General features: G+C 43.1%; 1 protein-coding gene and 1 long non-coding RNA gene across 2 annotated transcripts in view; one reads left to right on the top strand and one right to left on the bottom strand.

The window, feature by feature from the left end:
* Window positions 1-21,634, top strand: part of LOC120856082 — a 42,613-nt gene that overhangs the window by 11,083 nt on the left and 9,896 nt on the right. The gene's annotated exons all lie outside the window — the stretch shown is intronic.
* The window catches only part of CTTNBP2NL (CTTNBP2 N-terminal like), a 53,444-nt gene continuing 48,112 nt past the window's right edge, over window positions 16,303-21,634 (bottom strand). The window contains exon 5 of the mRNA XM_040231046.1: window positions 16,303-20,616. Coding sequence (XP_040086980.1) covers window positions 19,135-20,616 — 1,482 coding nt within the window. The 3' untranslated portion in view covers window positions 16,303-19,134. The remainder of the gene's footprint in view (window positions 20,617-21,634) is intronic.

The raw sequence follows: 21,634 nt of genomic DNA on the forward strand, positions 1-21,634 counted from the left end.
ATGATAAGTCTAGTTAGCATCTGTCACCGTATAAAGATATGGCATAATTATTGACTGTATTCCCAACTGTACGTTTCATATCCACACTTGTTGATGTTGTAACTGAAAGCTGGTGCCTCTAAATCTCCCTCACCTATCTCTTCCCATCCCCCATTCCTCTCCCCTCTGCCAACCACCCATTTGTTCTCTGTGCCAATGACTCTGTTTCAGTTTTCTTGTGCTTGTTCATTAGTTTTGATTTTAGATTCCACATATAAGTGAGATCACACAGTATTTGGCTATTGTAAGTAATGCTGCAACAAATACAGGGAATCATAAGTCTTCGATTTCTTTTTCAGTTTCTCCCAGCAATGTTTTGTCATTTTCAGTGTGTGAGTCTTGCACATTTTTTGGTCAGCTTTATCCTTAAGTATTTCATATTGTTGATGCTATTATAAATGGTACTATTTATTCATTACTATCTCCATTGCTAGTATAAAGACAAATGATCTATTTTGTAATCTTGCTAAATTCACTTATTCTGGTAGCTTTTTGAGTGAGTGAGTGAAGTCGCTCAGCCGTGTCTGACTCTTGTAGCCTACAAGGCTCCTCTGTCCATGGAATTTTCCAGGCAAGAGTGCTAGTGGGTTGCCATTTCCTTCTCCAGGGGATCTTCCCAGACCAGGGATCGAACCTGGGTCTCCTGCATTGCAGGCAGACGCTTTACTGTCTGAGCCACCAGGTAGCTTTTTAGGGGGTGGAATTGCACGGCATGTGGGATCTTAGTTCCCTGACCAGGGATGGAACTCATACCTGCTTCAGTGGAAGCCCAGAGTCTTAACTACTGGACCACGGGGAAAGTCCCTCTGGTAACTTTTTAAAGAAAAATAGAATCTGTTACATTTTCTACTTAGACAATTATGTTTTCTACAAATAGATACAGTTTTGCTCCTTCCTTTCTAAGCTGAGTGCATTTATGTCTTTTTCTTGCTTTACTGCACGGGCTAATACCTCCAATATAATAGTTGAATAGAAAAGTGGTAAAAGGAGGCACTATTGCCCTATTCCTAATTTTGAAAAAGTGAAACTGAAAGTGTTAGTCAGTTGTGTCTGACTCTTTGTGACCGTATGAACTGCAGCCCACCAGGCTCCAAGCAAGAATACTGGAGTGGTAGCCTATTCCTTCTCCAGGGGATCTTCCTTACCCAGGGATCAAACCCAGGTCTCCCGCATGGCAGCCAGATTCTTTACCACCTGAGCCTAAGGGTCTAGACATATTCCTAATCTTAGGGAAAATTATTTAGTCTTTTATAATTAAATTTGATGTAAGTTGTAGGTTTTTTCTTTGATGTCCACTATTAGATTAAGGAAGTTCCCTTCTATTTCTAGTTTGCTATGTTTTTATCTGAAATGGATGTTGGATTTTGTTAGATGTTTTTTTCTGAATCTATTTTTCACTAAAAATCTGCATTTATTTTCCTCAAAACCAAATGCTTTGACATGATTACATTTAAAGACTAACCAATTGTATCAGACATTGGATTTATTTATTTATAATTATTCAATACAATAGATACATTTAAAAAATCTGTTTTTTTCATTGAGAGTAAACTGTATTAAACTTACTTTTCCTGAAGATACATTCAATAAATATATTCAGCAACAAACTTGGGCTCATAAACCTTTGAAAATTTTAAGTAATCTTCAGTGATGTTGATCAGGAAATTCTTTCATTGGTGGAATCAGTTATCACCAGAATTGTATCACCTGGGAATATTGACATTGATCATATAGTTTTTATTTTTTGAACTGTTAATATGGTGAATTACATTGCTTGGTTTTCAAATGTTAAATCAATCTTACATTCCTGAGATAAACCTCATTATGGTTGTTTGGTTATTATGTATTATATTTTTATACACTATTAGATTTGATTTGATAAAATTTTACTAAGATTTGTTTTGAATGTTTGTTCATGAGGGAAGTTGGGTTTGTACCTTTCTTTGTCATGTTATTGCTTGGTCTCATAGAATGACTTGGAAAGTGGAGAAATTTCTTTACAATTAGTATTTTGGAGAAATTTCTGTACAATTAGTATTTTGTCTCTTTAAATGCTTATAGGATTCATAAATGAAACTATCTGGGCCTTTTGAAGAAAAGCTTTAAACTAAAAAGTCAGTTTCTTTCATAGGTGTGGAGCTGTTCTGGTTACCTATTTCTTCTTTAGGTAATTTGTGTCTAATTCGTGTCTTTCAAGGAGTTGGTCATTTCATATAAGTTATTAAACTTATTGATATAAAATTTATAATATTCCTTATTCTCCTTTTAAAATCTGTGCAGTCTGTAATGATGGCACCTCTCTTTTCTGATGTTAGCCATTTGTGTCTTTTCTATTCTATTCCTAATTACTCTGGTTAGAGGTTTGTCAATTTTATTGATCTTAAAGAACCAGCTTTTGGTTTCATTGATTTTTCTTTATTGTTTTTGTTTTCCATTTCATTGATTTCTGCAATTCCTTTTCCTCTGCTTATGTATTTCTACTTAACTGACTTTAATCCTTTTTTTAAATGTAGACATTTAATGTTATAAATTTCTCTCTATGTACTGCCTTATCTGTACCCTGCAAGAATTGATATGTTGTATTTTCATTTATTTACAAATATTTTCTAATTTTCTCTGATTTTTATTGACCCATAGGTTATTTAGAATTGTGTTATTTTCCAAATATTTTGGGATTCTCCAGAGATCTTTCTTTTATTATCATTATTATTATTTTTGCCATGCTGCCTGGCATGTGGGATCTCAGTTCCCCAACCAGGGACTGAAGCTAGGCACGGCAGTGAAATCCCAGAATCCTAACCACTAGGTCACCAAGGAACTCCCTCTGTTATTAACTTCTAATTTAGTTCCATCATAATCAGAAAATATGCTTTGTATGATTTCAATTCTTTTAAATGCATTGAGACATTTTAATGATCTATCATAATACATGTTCTGTGTGCACTAAAAATAAAACATGGATTCTGCTCCATTTGGTTGGAGACTTCTGTAACAATTTACCTTGTTTGTGTCTTTATATTTAAAGCAGATTTCTTGTAGGCAGCATATATTTGGGTCTTGCTTTTTTACAGGCAATCTCTTCCTTTAATTAGATTGTTTAGATCATTTACATTTCATGTGGTTATTGAGATGGTTGGTTTTCAATCAACAGTCTTCCTATTTGTCTATCATCTCTTCTTCTCTTTCCTCTCCCTTTTTTCTTTTTGGATTACTTTTTATAATTACCCTTTTTTTCACTGATGACAAGTTATTATAATCTGTTGGCAGCACAGAGAAAGATATTAATGAGACCAGAACGTCTACATAGAAGCGGGCAGTGGTCTGCAGCTGTTTTGTGGGGAGCTGTGTACACTTCATCATCTCATCGTGCTTCAGTTGCTCTGTTCCTTGCTGTGCTGCTCAGCATCTCTCTGCAGATGCTCAATCTCCTTCATATGATGAGTGAGCTCATCTTCATGGTGTTCTTCAAGGCTGTCAGTTGTTCTTTAGTCTTGGTTTGGATTTATCCTTCCTCTTCAGTCTGTTCTCTTTCCAAAGGCCCAAAGTTCTGGATGACATCCTCGCTGGGGTGGAAATTTTCTGACCCCTTGGGACTGAGACCATTGGTAACGGAAGCCTAGGGCTTGCCTGGTTCTGATGTGCCATATGCCGAGCAGCATCTGTACGCACACCTCCGTGACTGATCTTGTCAGTGCAGTACCTCTCCAGTTTCTATGATTCCACGTTTATCTCGTTCATCTTGTTTCGCTTCTTAGAGATTGCTTTAACTTATCACGTACTTCCTCCATGTTATCGTACTGATTCACACATCATATAAGAATCCTACTTTCTCCTCTCTCAGTCTTTGTGCTGTTGTTGGTATACATTTTACTTCTGGGTATTTTATAAACCCTACAATGCATGTTTATAAATTTTAAAGAGATTTAAAGAATAAGAAAAATAATATTTCAAATTTACCCACATAGTTACCATTTCTAGTGCTCTTCATTTTCCTTTTGCCTTGTGTAGCTAAAGGAATTGGTGTTTCTGTATTGCAGATTTGCTGGTGATGAGTTCTTTCAGATTGTGCACATTTGAGAAAAGCCTCTTATTTTGCCTTTGTTTTGGAAGGTATTTTTTTTTTAACCAGGTATAGAATTCTAGGTTGACAGTTTTTTCCTCAGTACTGTAAAGCTGTCACTCCACTATCTTCAGGATTGTATTGTTATCAAAGAGAATTCTGTCGTAATTATTGTCCTTGTTCATCTGCATAGAATATGGTCTTTCCCTTTTGCTTGTTTTGAAGATTTTTTTCTTTTGTTTTAAGCAATTTGATATGGTGGTCTTGTGTGTAGTTTCCTTCATGTTTCCTGTGCTTGGGGTTCTCATTTTTATCATATTTGAAAAAATTTGGCTATTATTTGTTAAAATATTTTCCTTCAGGGATTTCAGTTACATTTATATTATGTAACTTTAATTTGTACCAAAGCACACTAATGTTCTGTTCATTGTTTAAAAATCTTTTTTTATGTTCTGCTGCTGCTGCTAAGTTGCTTCAGTCATGTCCGACTCTGCATGACCCCATAGACAGCAGCCCACCAGGCTCCCCCGTCCCTGGGATTCTCCAGGCAAGAACACTGGAGTGGATTGCCATTTCCTTCTCCAGTTCAGGAAAGTGAAAAGTGAAAGTGAAGTTGCTCAGTCGTCTCCGACTGTTAGCGACCCCATGGCCTGCAGCCTTCCAGGCTCCTCTGTCCATGGGATTTTCCAGGCAAGAGTACTGGAGTGGGATGCCATTGTCTTCTCCCTTTTTATGTTCTATGTTTCACTATTAATTTTTTATTGCTTTTTTTTCAAGTATTTCTTCCATAGTGTGTAATCTGCTATTACTACCATCCAGTGTTTTTTTTTTTTTCATCTTAGATAGTGTGGTTTTCATTTCTAAAAGTTTGAGTTAGGTCTTTTCTTTATCTTTCATGTCTCAAATTAACAAACTCAGTTTTTCCTCTGTCTTCTTAAACATAAGGAATACAGTAATAATAACTGTTTTAATATGATAAGTAAGAATGCGTGTGTGCTCACTCAGTCATGTCTGTCTCTTTGCAACCCCATGGACTAGCCTGCCGGGTTTCTCGGTCCATCAGGTTTTTCAGGCAAGAATACTGGATCAGGTTGCCAGTTCCTTCTCCAGGGGATCTTCCTGACCCAGGGATCAGACCCATGTCTCCTCATCTCCTGCACTGCCAGGCAGACTCTTTGTCACTGAGCCACCACGGAAGCCCAGATGTTTTTGGCTGCATCTTGCAGCATGTGTGATTTTAGTTCCCTGACCAGGGATTGAAACTGTGCCCCTTGTAGTGGAAGCTCAGAGTCCAAATCACAGGACTACCAGGGCTACCATCATGTCATTTTTGATTAATTTCCAATTGATTGTATTTTCTCCTAGTTATGGCCCAAATTTTTCTGCTTCTTTGTGCTCCTGGTAATTTTTGATTATATGCTTTTTTATTGTGATTTTAGCTTTTTGGGTGCAGGTTCTTTTTTTTTTGTTTTCTTATACAAATTCTTGAGCTTTGTGCTGGGACATAGTTATTTAGAAATAGTTTACCATTTTGAGTCTTGTAAATTTTAAGGCAGGAGCAGAACAGCATTTAGTCTAGGGCTAATTTTGGCCCACTATAGAGACAAAAACCTTCTAATTGAATACTCTATCTCATGTTCCATGAATTATGAAATTTGTCATTCTGGTTAGTGAGAACAAAAGCTATTCATAGTGTCTTGAGAGCTCTGACTATTGTTCTCTCTGATCCTTTGGGTGGTCCTCTCATTGGTCTTTGGTCCTTTCCTCACATCCGTATATTGATTAGTACTCAGTTGAAGATCCAGAGAAAGCCTTTGAAGACCTCTGGACATCCCTCTCATTGCAGCTGTCTTATCTTCTCTCCCAGCTATCAGCTTCATCTCCTCTACTTAGGGAGATTGCCAGGCATCCCTTGATCCCCTTTTCACTGTTTAGTCAATCAGAGGACTCACTTCATTTGTTTTCCATCTCTATTCTTTGTTGCCTGATATCTAATCTCTTGAAAATTGTTGTTTGATATATTTTGCCCAGTGTTTAGTTGTTTTAGATGGGAAAATAATTAATAGTTGCTATTATTCCATCTTGGTCAGAAGTAGAATTCTCTAAAAATTTAAAAAACATATTTTGTTTCCATACTCTAATTATATCTTCATATTTATGATGTAGTTTTAGTTGTATAGACTGCATTGTTGAATATTTTCCTGACAAAAGGGAAATTTTGTTTTGACTGGCATTGATGAGCTATTAATTGCCCATCTATAATTTTACACATCCAATAACTGGAGGAATTTTCTAGAGACCAACTTCTGACTTCATACATTTAAAACATTGTCCTCCATTTCAGATTTTACTTTTAGAATCAGGTGCTATAAGATACGGGCTTTCCTGGTGGCACAGATGGTAAAGAATCTGCCAGCAATGTGGGAGACCCATAGCAATATAACCTTTGATTCTTCTCCTTCATGTCATTATGCCTGCAAGGTGAGGAAGCACAGTGACAGGACCACTCCTGGAAGCCATTTCTACACTGGGATAACTAGCAAAAACTCAACTGTACATGAAAGTGACTGCAAACCACATAAATATATTTTACTCAAAAATAACCCATTATTCAACTTACCTTTAGCTGAATTCTCAAAATGCTTTGGTCACCACTCCAAGATTACCCAATATAGAGGAAAGTGTGATATAGATGCCAGAGTAAAAAGAGACAGCATTAACTGACTACATTTAAAATATCTTACTTTAGCAAATTTTATAAAAACATTTGACCAATGAACACATTGCTTGGGCTCTTTAGGTCTGGAGGGGGCTGTACCAGTGATAGCCCTTGAAGCTTAGCTTCATGGTAAATCTGCCTCTGCTCAAGATGCTGCTTCAGTTCAGGCTCCCTGTGGCCGACCAAAGTGAAGTGAAGTCACTCAGTCATGTCTGAATCTTTTCGACCCCATGGACTGTAGCCTACCAGGCTCCTCCATCCATGGGATTTTCCAGGTGAGAGTACTGGAGTGGGGTGCCATTTCCTTTTCCAGAGGATCTTCCCGATCCAGGAATCGAACCCAGGTCTCCCACATTGTAGGCAGCTGCATTGTAGGCTTTACCATCTGAGCCACCAGGGAAATCCCAAACAGAGTCAAAATTCTTTCCCTCAGCAGATCTTGCCTTTTCCTGAGCTCATTTACTTTTCCAGATCCGCACTTCCATCCCAGAGTTCCCACCATGCAGGCTGGCAACTTGGTGCATTGCATATGTTGTTCTCATTACCTGGAATACTCTTCACTGACTTCATCTCCTGGGAGCAGCTACCCCTCCCTCAACACCAGGATGAGTGTCATTTCCTCTATGAGTCCATTCCTGACTCCCCTGGGGATTAATTGTGTCAACACAGTGTATTCCTATTTTTAGTTTATTTATTTTTCAAGCTTTATTCTTTGAATGAAGAATGGAGAGTTGTGAGCTAATACTCCTGGGTACAATATCTTCCTGAAAGGCCCTCAGTAGGGCTGTTTTATACGGAGAAGGCGATGGCACCCCACTCCAGTACTCTTGCCTGGAAAATCCCATGGACAGAGGAGGCTGGTAGGCTGCAGTCCATGGGGTCGCTAGGAGTCGGACACCACTGAGCTACTTCACTTTCACTTTTCACTTTCATGCATTGGAGAAGGAAATGGAACCCACTCCAGTGTTCTTGCCTGGAGAATCCCAGGGACGGGGGAGCCTGGTGGGCTGCCGTCTATGGGGTTGCACAGAGTTGGACATAACTGAAGCGACTTAGCAGCAGCAGGCCTGTTTTATAAGGATCTTGTCAGCAGAGAGGGGAGAGAGTTCTGGCAAGTCTGGTGCGGCTGTGCTCTCCCACAACCCACTGGAGATCTCGCAGTGCCTGGGTGCATGTCTCTGCATGTGGCCTACTGGCGCCATCTTGAATCACGGTGTATGTGTGGGGGGAGGCTTCTCTGCACATGGGCCACAGAGCTGAAGTCTTGAGCACAGTATTTCACATGAACGCAGGTCTGAAGTGCCAGCCAGTGGCAGGGTCAGCACTCTAGGAGCAAGTGAAACCAGTGTCAGGACTTCCGGAAGTTCAGATTCTTTATTTCTCATACAGAAGAAATTCGGCAAGAGGCAAAGTGAGAGGTAAGAAATAGATTTGCTGAGAGACACACTCTGTAGAAGAGCATGTGCCATCTCAGAAGGTGAGAGGCCCTGGGAGATACACATTCCATAGAATGTGGTACCTGTGGAAAGACTTGAGAGTGGCTTCCTATTTTTATCATAGTCCACATGATACCATGTTTTGTACTGTCTCTCCCACCATCATTTTAAACCCCTAAGGCCTTGTAAACTTAATTTTATTTCTCTATCCCAGTGCCTAAGTCAGTGAGTTCTACTTAGTAGGAGCTAGTGTGTGGATGTTTGAACAAGTGAAATCTCTTTCTTTTCCTCCCACAGAGTGCTGACTCTTGCTCACTCGTTTGGCTTAATAAGGTTTATTCCCACCCCCACCCCCACCCCCGCCCCACCATAAACTATAAAGGAGCAAGACATTTCTGAAGCATAATTAAAGGGATGAATGAATATACAAATATGTATGGATAGAGTCATCCTGACCCCTGTGTAACAAAGAGTTTATGGAGCACCTACTATTAGGAGGCATTATTAGTATTATTAGGAAGTAATTAGGAGTAGGAGATCACCTACTATTAGGAGCCACCTTGGTCACTCAGATTGTAAAGAGTCTGCCCACAATTCAGGAGACCCAGATTCCATCCCTGGGTGGGCAAGATCCCCTGGAGAAGGGACTGGCAAACCACTCCAGTATTTTTGCCTGGAGAATCCTGTGGACAGAAGAACCTGGTGGGCTTCAGTCCGTGGGGTCGCATAGAGTCGCACATGACTGAGCAACTAACACGGGTATATGTACTATTAGGCGCTACATAATACTAGGGACATAGTACGTGAACCGTGAACTCCCTGATGTTCAAGCTGGTTTTAGAAAAGGCAGAGGAACCAGAGGTCAAATTGCTAACGTCCACTGGATCATGGAAAAAGCAAGACAGTTCCAGAAAAACATCTATTTCTGCTTTATTGACTATGCCAAAGCCTTTGACTGTGTGGATCACAATAAACTGTGGAAAATTCTGAAAGAGATGGGAATCCCAGACCACCTGACCTGCCTCTTGAGAAATCTGTATGCAGGTCAGGAAGCAACAGTTAGAACTGGACATGGAACAACAGACTGGTTCCAAATAGGAAAAGGAGTACATCAAGGCTGTATATTGTCACCCTGCTTATTTGACTTATACACAGAGTACATCATGAGAAACACTGGACTGGAAGAAACACAAGCGGGAATCAAGATTGCCGGGAGAAATATCAATAACCTCAGATATGCAGATGACACCACCCTTATGGCAGAAAGTGAAGAGGAACTAAAAAGCCTCTTGATGAAAATGAAAGAGGAGAGTGAAAAAGTTGGCTTAAAACTCACCATTCAGAAAACGAAGATCATAGCATCTAGTCCCATCACTTCATGGGAAATAGATGGGGAAACAGTAGAAACAGTGTCAGACTTTGTTTTTTGGGCTCCAGAATCACTGTAGATGGTGACTGCAGCCATGAAATTAAAAGACGCTTACTCTTTGGAAGAAAAGTTATGAGCAACCTAGATAGCATATTCAAAAGCAGAGACATTACTTTGCCGACTAAGGTCCATCTAGTCAAGGCTATGGTTTTTCCTGTGGTCATGTATGGATGTGAGAGTTGGACTGTGAAGAAGCCTGAGCGCCGAAGAATTGATGTGTTTGAACTGTGGTGTTGGAGAAGAGTCTTGAGAGTCCCTTGGACTGCAAGGAGATCCAACCAGTCCATTCTAAAGGAGATCAGCCCTGGGATTTCTTTGGAAGGAATGATGCTAAAGCTGAAACTCCAGTACTTTGGCCACCTCATGCGAAGAGTTGACTCATTGGAAAAGACTCATGCTGGGAGGGATTGGGGGCAGGAGGAGAAGGGGACGACAGAGGATGAGATGGCTGGATGGCATCACTGACTCGATGGACTTGAGTCTGAGTGAGCTCAGGGAGTTGGTGATGGACAGGGAGGCCTGGCGTGCTGCGTTTCATGGGGTCGCAAAGAGTCGGACACGACTGAGCGACTGAACTGAACTGAACTAAACCCGCGAGGCAATTTCTGTTGTTGACTACCCTTCTAGGAATTTGGGCTTCCACGCCTAAGGCGGGGACTGGTGATTGAGCTGCAGGAGGCGGCAGGGTGCGCACGTGGGTAAGGGACACAACCCTGCCCACGCCAGCCAGTCTGAAGCGGGTCCCTTCCAGACCGCTGACAGGTCCTTTCCTAGGGAAGTGGGTGTGCGGCCAGACTTGGGTGCAGAGAGAATCTTAGCGACTGAAACACCAGGGGGCGCTAGCGATTCAGCTTTCCGATGAAGAGCGAGGCTGCCCGTGGCAACCTCTCGGCTTCCCTTCTAGACCCTTTCGCCGGTTGCTCCATTCCCCAAAAGCGAAGTCGCTCAGTCGTGTCCGACTCTTTGTGACCCCATGGACTGTAGCCTGCCAGGCTCCTCCGTCTATGGGATTTTCCACGCAAGAGTACTGGAGTGGGTTGCCATTTCCTTCTCCGAAGCATCTTCCAGGGATCCAGCCTGGGCCTCCTGCATTGTAGGCAGATGCTTTACTGTCTGAGCCACCAAGGAAATCCATTCCCCAGCGGTTGCAAATAATCGGCCTGCAGTCACCGTGTCCTACGTACTTTCGCGCTTAATGTCAGAAAACCTCAAAGGAAGTTTCTCATAGCTTCATTACAGTGGTGCTGAAATGAAGGCTAGCAAGGTTAGTTCTTGCTTAAGGTTACACAGAGGATGGCAAATCCTTGTTCTGAACTTTTCCTGCTGCTCCTAACTTCCCATCCCTAGGTCCTACATACCTATACATACACCCCGATCAGTAGACCCTGTATTCCTCTGCCTTCTGTTTATTTAAATCCTGAACTTCTTAGGCACTTGAGACCCCACCACCCATTTGGGGAACTTGCTGCCTGGCAGTACTCTGGGATGTCACCTGGGCAAGGGTTCCCTCATCAGAGTGTAAATTCCAGCGTTTAGCATGAGGCTTTACACAGTCAGTGCTTAATAAACATAAGCTGTATCAGTGTCAGGCAGGCACAGCAAATGTCCAGGGGATTTGTGTGTGTGTGTGTGTCTCCTCAGTATAGCTCAGGGTCTGCATAGAGCCAGCAAAAACAAACACCCGTTAAAAATATGTGAATGAGGATTTAATAGTTTAACGTTTCTAGTGTGTTCTCCCTCTGTTTGTACCCAGCTGGGACTGACAACTCCCAGAAGGTAAGGATGAGGAATGTGGGTATGTGTGTTGGGGGCAGGGGAGGGGGTGGTATTGGGAGAAACCGAAGAGGCATAGGGCAGGGAGCAGAGCTTTCCCATGCTGAGAATAAGGCTCACATAGAGAATGAGAGGGGGAGAGAGAGAGATGCCAAGATCTAAGTCAGTGCGGAAGGAAAATGAGCCCTGAATAGGAGCCTTGTGTGTGGCCCTGTGGTGCTGACTCACCACTTGGGAGAGGGAAACACACTAGGGATGAAGAAGGGGCCTGTGTGCTGTGGCTACCAGTCTGCCACCCCAAGGACACCCTGTCTGCCCTGAGGCCCAGATGGTCTTGAGAGGTTTTGATTTGGGTTAGGTGGGCTGGGGGTGGGGTGGCCACTATAAGGGAGATGGGGAAGTCTTTGGAGAATACAGAAGACCCTTCCTGGGAGAGCTGTCGGTCTGAGTTCAGGTGGGCAGGAGGAGCAGGGGAAGGAGGTGTCTCTCCCCAAATATTCAGTTGCAGTCTCCTCCACAGGCAGGTGTGGCAGGTCAGACTCACAAGCCGGGAGAGGTAGGTGCTCATGGCTTCAGTGGCTTCTTGTCCATACCGGAGGAGGAAGTCATGCCGTGTGAGGAAGTGCTTCCCAGGGCTGACGCTGTACGTGGAGGCATGGCCTGGCAGTGGAAGCTCTGCAATCCTCCCCACTCCCAGCCTCACCGTGGCTGTCAAACCGGTTCACAGACACGAGGAGGGGATTTTTATGGCAACCAGGATGGCAGGTGGCCCTAGGCCAGCAGGCGGAGGGCAAAGCCCTGGTGGGCAGGATGAAAGGTCAGACATTGTAGAGAAACAGGCAAGAGGAGGAAAGAGCGCCTGAGGGAGCAGCCGGGGCTAGGCTAGGAAGTCCCAGGTCGGCTTAGGAAAGGCGCAGGTGGCTGAAGCAGAAAGAGGGAGCTAGACTGACTCTTTAGACCCAGCCTTGTTCTCCCCGTCTGCAATACAGGGGAGCTAGAGTCAAGCGGCTCTAAGCCTCCTTCTCACTCACATTTGATGATGCCATGTGTCATCCCTCTCTCTTCTCCCCACCAAAGCCTCTTCTCTTTCAGTGTCCTGTTCCTAGCTCAGTCTCAGAAGAAAGCTAACAAACCAGGGGATTCATACTTAAATGTATTACTGTCCACAAACTAATATTCTGAACTTCCCAAATGTATTACATATTTTTTTAAAAAATTATTATTTACTTGTTTGGTTGCATCGGGTCTTAGTTGCAGGATCTTCGATCTTCACTGTGGCGTGTAGGATCTAGTTCCCTAAGGACTGAACCCCGGGCCCTTGCACTGCGAGTGCAGAGTCTTAGTCACTGGGAATCCCAAATGTCCTACCTGCTTTCTACTATGGTATGGCCACTGGAAGGAGAGTGGACTTGAAGGCCTAATGAGTGAAGGTTTGAATCCCAGCTGTGCCCCTCTCAGCCCAGCTGAGTTGTAGCACCTTGAGCAATGTCCTGGGCCTCAGTAGGCCTTCATTACTTTATGGGTCAAGCAGGAATGACCTGCCTCTTTCAGTAGTTGTGTTGATTAAATGAAGTAACACATGTAATATACATGATTGACAGCTTGGTACCAAATAAAATACTCAGAAAATGTGTCCACCCACATTTAGGGGACTTAGTCACGACCAGAAAGAACAGAGTCTGAGATTAAGGTGCAGGAGGCTTACCAGGAGCTTCCCTGGTGGCTCAGAAGGTAAAGAATCTGCCTGTGTTACGGGAGACCTGGGTTTGATCCCTGGGCTGGGAAGATCCCCTGGAGGAGGGCGTGGCAACCCACTCCAGTATTCTTGCCTGGAGAATCGAGAATCCCCATGGACAGAGGAGCCTGTTTGTGTACAGTCCTTGGGGGTCGCAGAGTCTGACACAACTGAGCAACTGAACACACACAGGCTTATCAGAGAGAACCCTTGGGATCCACAGGAAGGAAGAGGGGAGGGAGGAAAAAGAAGAGGTGGGGACAGTTGAGCTGCAGCAGTCTCAACGGAGGGCTCAGTCAGCTCTACAGGGAGTTTAGAAGCTCGAATGAATGTTAGGAGCTCTCTTGATTTGGGACAAGGGGGCCAGGTCTTTATGCTCCATATCAGTCTTTGGATGTGGACTGCCCATGAAAGGAGATGTGACCTTGGTGTCAAATTGCTTTCCAAAGGGCTTACAGCCAAGAGCTGTTTCCTGTCAGCATTTCCTGCAGCTAGGAAAATAAATCCTTCATTCCTGAAGGGGGACCTGCGTGTTTGCCATGCTGAGTTAATTAGTAGGACTCTTGTCAGATTAAGTAGGTGACTCCCCAGAGAGGCAGCCAGTCTTGCTGCTACACTTCCCAGTAATTTTTCCAAGCCAGCCATTTCACAGTGGTGTGGGCAGAGCCACACGACCTTCCCAGTGCCCCTCCAGTCTTAGCAGCATAGACGTTCACACCACTGGGAGAAAAGGAGAAACTGCTTTCACATCCCTCCAAGGGAAGCAGTCACTTGCAGGTACCCCAGGACCCATTGGATTCTGTTCAAACCTTGTCATTCCCCTTTTGCTTATGGAGACTTAGAGGGTAGGAGGGGACATTTATGGGTCATGTGGTATTTTGGCAGAAGGTCCTTTCTCAGCTTGGCTTTTACACATTCCTAGGTCTTCTCTACAGGTTACTTGAGAATGTTTTTGCAGACTGCTGTGGCCTGGGAGCTCTGTCAGTCTCTGAAACAGGACTCAGCTTTCATCCGAAGACCAAGACAAGCCAACTGAAACATATTGGAAACACAGGGAGATGGTGTGGAAGTCCAGGTAAATAACGCTTTGGAGAGAGGAGCAAAGGCATTTGCTTCTCTAGTTAACATTTTCCGCCCACAAGCAGCTGTTTTTGCTAGGACCGCCTTGTGACCCTATATGGCATTTCCCACCCCACCTGCATTATTGTCTCTAGTCTCTTTTTATAACATTGTGTGTCCCCCACCTGGATTGTGAGTACCTTGAGGTTTTTCTCTAATAGCTATGTTGGTTTCTGTCTCTATCTTAATTATATGAGATCTCAGTTGCTTGAGGGGAATTAATGTTTTTTGTTCCACTTACCTGAGCTGATAAATGCCTCTAGGTTAGGGTGGTAAAGCAGCAGCATGGTGTCCTTCGAGGTGTAAACCTGCCTCAAGCTAAGCAGCAGCCCAGACACTTACCTTGAGCTCGCCTTGGTCCACTGATTGGAATCTCCATGGGGAGGGGCCTGGAACTGGCGTAATGAGTGACTCAGGAGATTCTCATTTGGGAAACAGGTAGGGGAAGCAGCAAAGCACTGGATTTTCAGTCCAGCCCTGTCACCTACTAAGGTCCCCGGTACAAACTTCTGGTATTCACCACTACCTCATGTGCACACCGGGGATAACACTATGCAGCACCCTTGTGCAAATTACTAAGGGAAGGTGTGAGTGAAATCGTTAACATGGTCCTTGGAATCCAAGTAGGCACTCTTGACTTCGAATACCATTGACATTCTTGCAAAACAGATTCCAGAGCTTTAAGTCATTTCCTTCTGTTAGAGGCAAGAAGTAAGTTCTTATGAAAGAACAAGTGAGGGTTATGGGGAACTATTTCTCAAAATGTGATCTTCAAATCACCTGCATAAGCTGGCCCTCAGGCCCAGTCCCCAGGAATCTTTATTTTTAGCAGGATTCCTGTGAGTACAACACAAGTTTGAGAACCAGTACCCCACTGTCCTTTCTTTTCCTTTGCTTTTACCAGTAAACTGGCCACTGATATGTGAGCAAATGGGTGGACAGGCTCTCAGGTTTTCTCAACTAGTTTTATAGCAACTAAATTAAAATTATTCTTGTGGAACAAATGATGCTCATTTCCTACCTCTGATGCATTTTTCAAAAGACATTTGAAATTCTGTTTCAAGAGCCAAGCATCAAAAGTACTCTTTATAAGTTACAAATGTGTGCTAAGTCGCTTCAGTCATGTCTGACTCTTTGCGACCCTATGGACTGTAGCCTGCCAGGCTCCCTGGTCCATGGGATTCTCCAGGCAAGAACACTGGAGGGGGTTGCCATGTCTTCCTCCAGGGGATCTTCCCGCCCCAGGGATCGAACCTGCGTCTCTTACATACATACACACACACACACACACACACACACACACACACACACAAATTGACAAGGGAGCATTGCTGACAGTGAGTGCAGGGCATTATGAAAAGAATGGCTATAAGAAGTACTTGCTGAAAAATGGATATAACCAGTAATTGGCTTAAATGCTAGGAATGTAGATATGTAAACAACCACACTGTGTGAACATCTTTTGTACATCAAAGGATTTTCAAGTGCTTTTATCAGGCTACACTTGCATTTGCTAACAGTGTAGCAGCAATAGCACTGGACTGAGACCAGAGTCATGAGTCATCTGTAAAATGAGAGGGCTGGACAAGATCAGGCATTCTTATCTTACAGTACAGGATTTATGGATGGCTTCAGGGTCTCTGGACGCCATGAAGCCATCAACTGAATTTTGCACATAAGCATATACATTTTTATGGGGACAGTGTCCAGCTATTCTTAAGATCCTCAAAAGGTCCAGAACCCCCAAATGATTTAAAAATTATAGACTGGACTATTGTGAAGGCTTATCTCAGCTTCGAGATTCTAAGGAACACCAATGTCCCATGTCCTTTTGGGGTCTAACCTGGATGGGTCGTGTATCTTCGTTTGTTTTTTTTGAAGCCAGGAGCCAGTGGTCCCTTTTTACCAATCTGCTCCTTCCCCAACAAAATGGGCCCTGTTGTGCAACATTCTTCACTTGGTACAAACAAGACTACTTTTGCCCAGACAGTCTGATTTAAGTTGTTTTAATGTAGTCTGCTATAAAAACAGATGAAGACTTTTGCACGGTACATTTGGTTTTACAGATGTTAATAACTAGTTAGTGTTTGCACTATGTGCTGCACATCATTATGATCTGCTGACCGGGAACAGCTCTCGCAACATGGGTTAAGACCAGAACTGTGAATCGTGGAACTTTCACTTAGCACACACAGTCTACGGCAAACTTACATCCTAATCTATAATACCTAACTGGATTATTTGATCCATTGCAGTATTGTGCTTGTTCATCTCAGAAGATAGGCAACTAGCAAAAATACACATTTCTTTTGCACTTCCCCACCCCCATATTACACTGTAAAAGTAATACATTATTCAGTGCACTTTCTAAGAAATAAACTTCCTTATAGTATCTCTCTCTATATATATATCTATGCCAAAACAAAAGAAGAGCACAATGCAACTTGTAAGATTACCATTTAAAGCAAGAGAGGTAACAATACTCTGGGATTATAGCCCCCTCTCCTGTTTAGAGAAGTTCCAGTTCGTGTGACAATGCACGGGAATAAACTTTAATGCATGACTGCTCTGGGAAGTTTAAGATAACCTCTTTATCATTTGGTAGACATACTAGGGCATTACCAGTATTTTCATTTTTCCTTGATGCATTGGCTTTAGTCAAACCAGAAGCTGTGCAGACACCAGTGTACTCCAGAGTGATTTATCTTGATTTCCATCACCTGCTTTTCTCCCATCAACTCATATTGCGTTATGAGGAAATAGGTTTAAAACATAACAGGAGGTCGTGCTCTATTCTTAGTCACTCAGTCGAGTCCGACTCTTTGTGACCCCATGGACTGTAGCCAGCCAGGCACTTCTGTCCAAGGGGATTCTCCAGGCAAGAATACTGGAGTAGGTTGCCATACCCTCCTCCAGGGGATCTTCCCAACCCAGGGATCGAACCCAGGTCTCCAGCATTGCAGGCAGATTCTTTACCAGCTGAGCCACCAGGGAAGCCCTGGCTGCTGGATAAGTGTTGACTAGAACACTGTATGTGAGATCTCTCCATCCTTGTGGACACAAAATCAGGTAACCACCATGTCTGAGGTGGACAGTCATTGTATTCTAGGGAGTTTGTTGGTTGTGCTAGCCAACAAATTGGAAAGTTTGGAGGCTTTTGTCCACACAAACTCACTGTGATGGAAATGACAGAAGTTTCTAGAATTAAAAAGGCTGCAGCTTGGCAGCTTGTGAGCTAAATCCAGCTGCAGAAATGTTTAGCAGTATTTTGAAATATTTTGATCAGTTCTTGATATTTAAAAATGAGTGTGTTTTTCATGAAAATTTGGATTTTATAAAACTCTTAGGAGCTGGTAGCCCTGGTCCAGCATTCTTGCATAGCAACGAGCAGCTGAAGCAGAACAGGAGGTGCCCTTTGCAGGGGGGCATGGGCACTTCACTTTGCTGGGGCTCTCACTGCTCCCAGCTGTTATACGTCATTTGAGTGAGTGACTGCCTTGTTTTGCTCATTTATATGACCAGTTGAGCTTTGTGACACTGGGTTGGTTTGGACTTGTCTTCATGATGGACCTGATTTCATGTGAAATTTCCCCCTCCCCATGGACAAGATTCTTTTCTTTGATTGGGTCCCAGCTACATCTAGTTGCTTTGGCAGGTAATCTTAACATGCATTTCTACTCATCCTTTACACTATATTGCAAACTCCAAAGATACAATCACACTAATATTTATGTGTTTAAGTGTGTGAATGTTAAACACGTAAAGGGGTGTGTATTTATACAGATATATGTATACTTTCATTTAGGTAAAAGTTAATTTGGCTCCACAGATAACGGACACCAAGTGCTGGCAGCTTGGAGAATAAGTGTAGAACAATCGGCTAAAACCTATATAATTCTGACATAATATTACAAAGACGGTGAACTTTAAGTTATTGCTTTTGGATTACAGAATAAAGATCTCATTCTGTTGCAAAACTTTTACACAGAATGAGTAACCATTTCCTATTCAAGTAATAGCAATCAGAATCAGAAGTTCCTTACAAAACAGTAGATGCCTGAAGACATTTTTGAAGATGTGATTTCATTCTATTCAAGAACTTATGCAGGAAACTGGGAGTGATGAAATTTTTCCAAAGTACAAGAAAATCAGCACCCCAACTGCTTAATGTTCAGGAGGGTTTTTCAAGGGCTCTATAAAGCTCACTTTGTGGTGAGTTTTCATTCACCTTTAGCATTCCCATTCTACTTATGCAGCCTTATTTCTGAACACAAAGCTTGTATTAAAACAGTAAAAGAGGATTAAAAGCAGTTTTGGTTTTTAACATTCAGAATTCACAGAGGATCTCATTTTTTTTTTTTTTTTTGCAGTTAAATGATCCATTCTGTGCTTTTGCTGCAGAATCACATTCATATGGCAGTCTAATTTCAGGCACTTTTAAAACATGTTCATCTGGAATAAAAAAATCTGCATGAACCACTTCCGCATAATTCAAAATTAGTGTTGAGTGATTCGAGTCTCCAGACAGACAGCAAATCACCACCTGGTATTCAGTTAGCTTTCTCCATCATAACGTGATGGTGACTATGAAGCTTAGGTGTCTTTGAGGTGCCCTTCTAGCTTTAGCACAAAGATGGGAATCATAAAATTCCAAACTACTTAGTTTCTACTTATAAAATACAAAAAGGTGAAATACACTAAATGTATTATAAGATGGTTTCAGCTAAGATCAAATAAATAACATGATCTGACTCAACGGTTTGACTCTTGAGCTCCTGGACGAAATCTGATGGAATGTCAAACGCAGAGACTCCCTCCTAGGCACTAGCTGTTGGTAGGCAAAAGTATCTCAACATCCTTGCCATTGGCGACAACAGCATTAGAAGAGCAGCTGCTGCCAAGGTCTTCTGCAGTGGTCAAAGAGGATGCCTGGGAGTGAGTTTTGGTCAGGGGCGTGGTAGTGGATGGAGAGGGAGTGAGGCCAGGCTTTTTGGGAGGGATGGGTGGAGGGTTTCCTCTCTCAGCTCTGGGGATGGTAGGGGACTTGATCCCTGGAGACAGGGGGCTCAGAGGACTGGACACTTTTCCTGGAGTAGGTGAATGGCTGGTGTCACCTCTCGCATTGGCAGTGCTGGCCAGATTTCGGTAGTCTGTGCCAAAAGGAGAGCTGTTAGGAGACACGGGCTTTATTGGTCCTTGTTGGTTAGTGAATCTGGAGAGCACCTGAGTGACCGTGTTTCGGGCCAGCTGCTTGGCAGCAGAGTTGTCTATGAGGGTGGGGGACAGATCCCTGGATGGAGGGCTCTGCAGCCCGCTGGCTTGTTGGTCCTGATCTGCTTGGGACTGAAATTTGTGCCGAGCTGCATGGAACCGCTGGTTGATCCCTACTTGGTAGGATGACTGGTAGCCAGGGCTGCTAGCTGATGACCCCAATAAGCGCTTAGTTAGTACTGGTGACGAGCAAGGAGAGGAGGTGAGAGAGGAAGAGGCAGTGCTGCTGGGAGATGGTGAGCTCCCGCTGGAAGGCAGATGACTAAGCACTGGGCCTGGTGTCTCTATTCCCACAGGACACCCGCCGTTCTCCACTGCTTTTTCTTGGGCCAGTTCCACAGGCTTCTCTCGTGGAGGCACTTGGTTTTCTGCATTGCTGCCTGCAATCAACTCCTTGGTAGTCTGCATTTCTGGGTCAAAATGTCCATTGGTTTTTGCGTAAGAGTGAGTGGGAGCGGTGGGACTAGGCAGCTCGCTGGCCGTCACCTTGGCTGTGCTGCTCCCATGTGTTTTCTCTGCCTGAAAACTCTCTGTTTGGCAAAATACAGACACTAGCACGGGTGGCTCAGTTACCGTGCCTTTAGACACGGTTACTGGTTTCTTCACTCGCTCGCTGGGGCCACTTTGCTGGTGCAAAGCCTCTAGATTCTTTACCACCTTCTTCAAACTCTCCATTTCTTCTTTCAGAGTTCTGGTCCGGTTCTCTTCTCGGTTCAGCTTTGCTCTTAGTTGTTCCCTTTCAATGTCAAACTCAGATAACTGCTTCTCCACCTGGGCCTCCGTCTGCAAGCCCCGCTTCCTCTCGGCGGCCAGCTCTTCCTCCAGCTTGCTCACTCGGCTCTTCTCCTTCTCCAGTTTCAGGCTCAGCTCTCCTGCCTTCTGGCCTTCCTCTGCGGCCTTGCTGGTGGCCTTCTTGCACTCACGGACCAGCATGGAGGACAGCTGCTTGTGGCGGGAGCGCTCCTCTTCTAGCTGACTGGAGAGTTTCTTCTGCTCTTTTTCAAACTTTTTCACTTGGGACTTTTCAAATTCCAACTGCAAAAGAATGCCACCACACATCTGGATTAGAGTAAGGAAACCAAGAGACACTGACAACTGGTACATACCATGTGCTCACGTCAAATCTTTCTTCAGTACTACAACACCTAACGAACAAATGTACACACGACGACTTAATCTCGCTTTGATGATTTAGGAGGCACTTCTAGTTCTTACTGTCTCAGGGTTATTAGTGAGAATCTGAATTGTCATTGTGTTCTAGGACTATGGAAAGTTCAGAGGATTAGAACCAATCAAAACAGAAAGCAGAAAGCCATATAAACTGGATTTTGTGATGAATGCTGATGAAAACAAAACCTTTAAAGCTTAGTAATAATTCTTTCTGGTCTTAAAAACAAACAAACATAAGTAGCTGCATATGAATCATTCTTCTACACAAATGCCATTGGCTTTAACTATCATCCCAACCCTACTTAAAGAACAAAATGAGAGGGAAAGGGTTCAAGGAACCCTATTAGTCAGTGTTTTTCAAACTCTGAGACCCATGAATGGATAGGGAAACCATTTAGTGAGCCATTAAGAATTTGAACAAATGAAACAGAAGTGAAAATATTAATGTGTATTATAAGCAGTAAGGGTTATGTATGATTTAATGAGATTGTTGTTTCAAGCATATGTATATATGTGTATGTGATGTAAAATGTATTTTTTACTAGGAGTCCTAAGTCAAAAAAAGTTTTGAGAGTTCAAAGTTAGTGTTGCCCAAAGTGTGTTCTATGGAATGATGGTCCATAGAGAATGATCTATGTTAACAGATTTTATGAAAATATCGATTTGCTAAACACAGATTACCCTATATTAATCTTGAAAACGCACAGCATGCTTTGGCATACTACAAAGTCTAAACAATTGAAGTTAGAAACCTCTTTGTGTGTGAGTCGCTCAGTTGTGTCTGACTCTTTGTGACTCCATGGATTGTAGCTTGTCCATGGGATTCTCCAGGCATGAACACTGGATCAAACATGAACACCTGGGATCAAACCCAGGTCTCCTG

This window comes from Oryx dammah, unplaced genomic scaffold, assembly GCF_014754425.2.
Source record: "Oryx dammah isolate SB20612 unplaced genomic scaffold, SCBI_Odam_1.1 HiC_scaffold_28, whole genome shotgun sequence".
Classification (NCBI taxonomy): Eukaryota; Metazoa; Chordata; class Mammalia; order Artiodactyla; family Bovidae; genus Oryx; species Oryx dammah.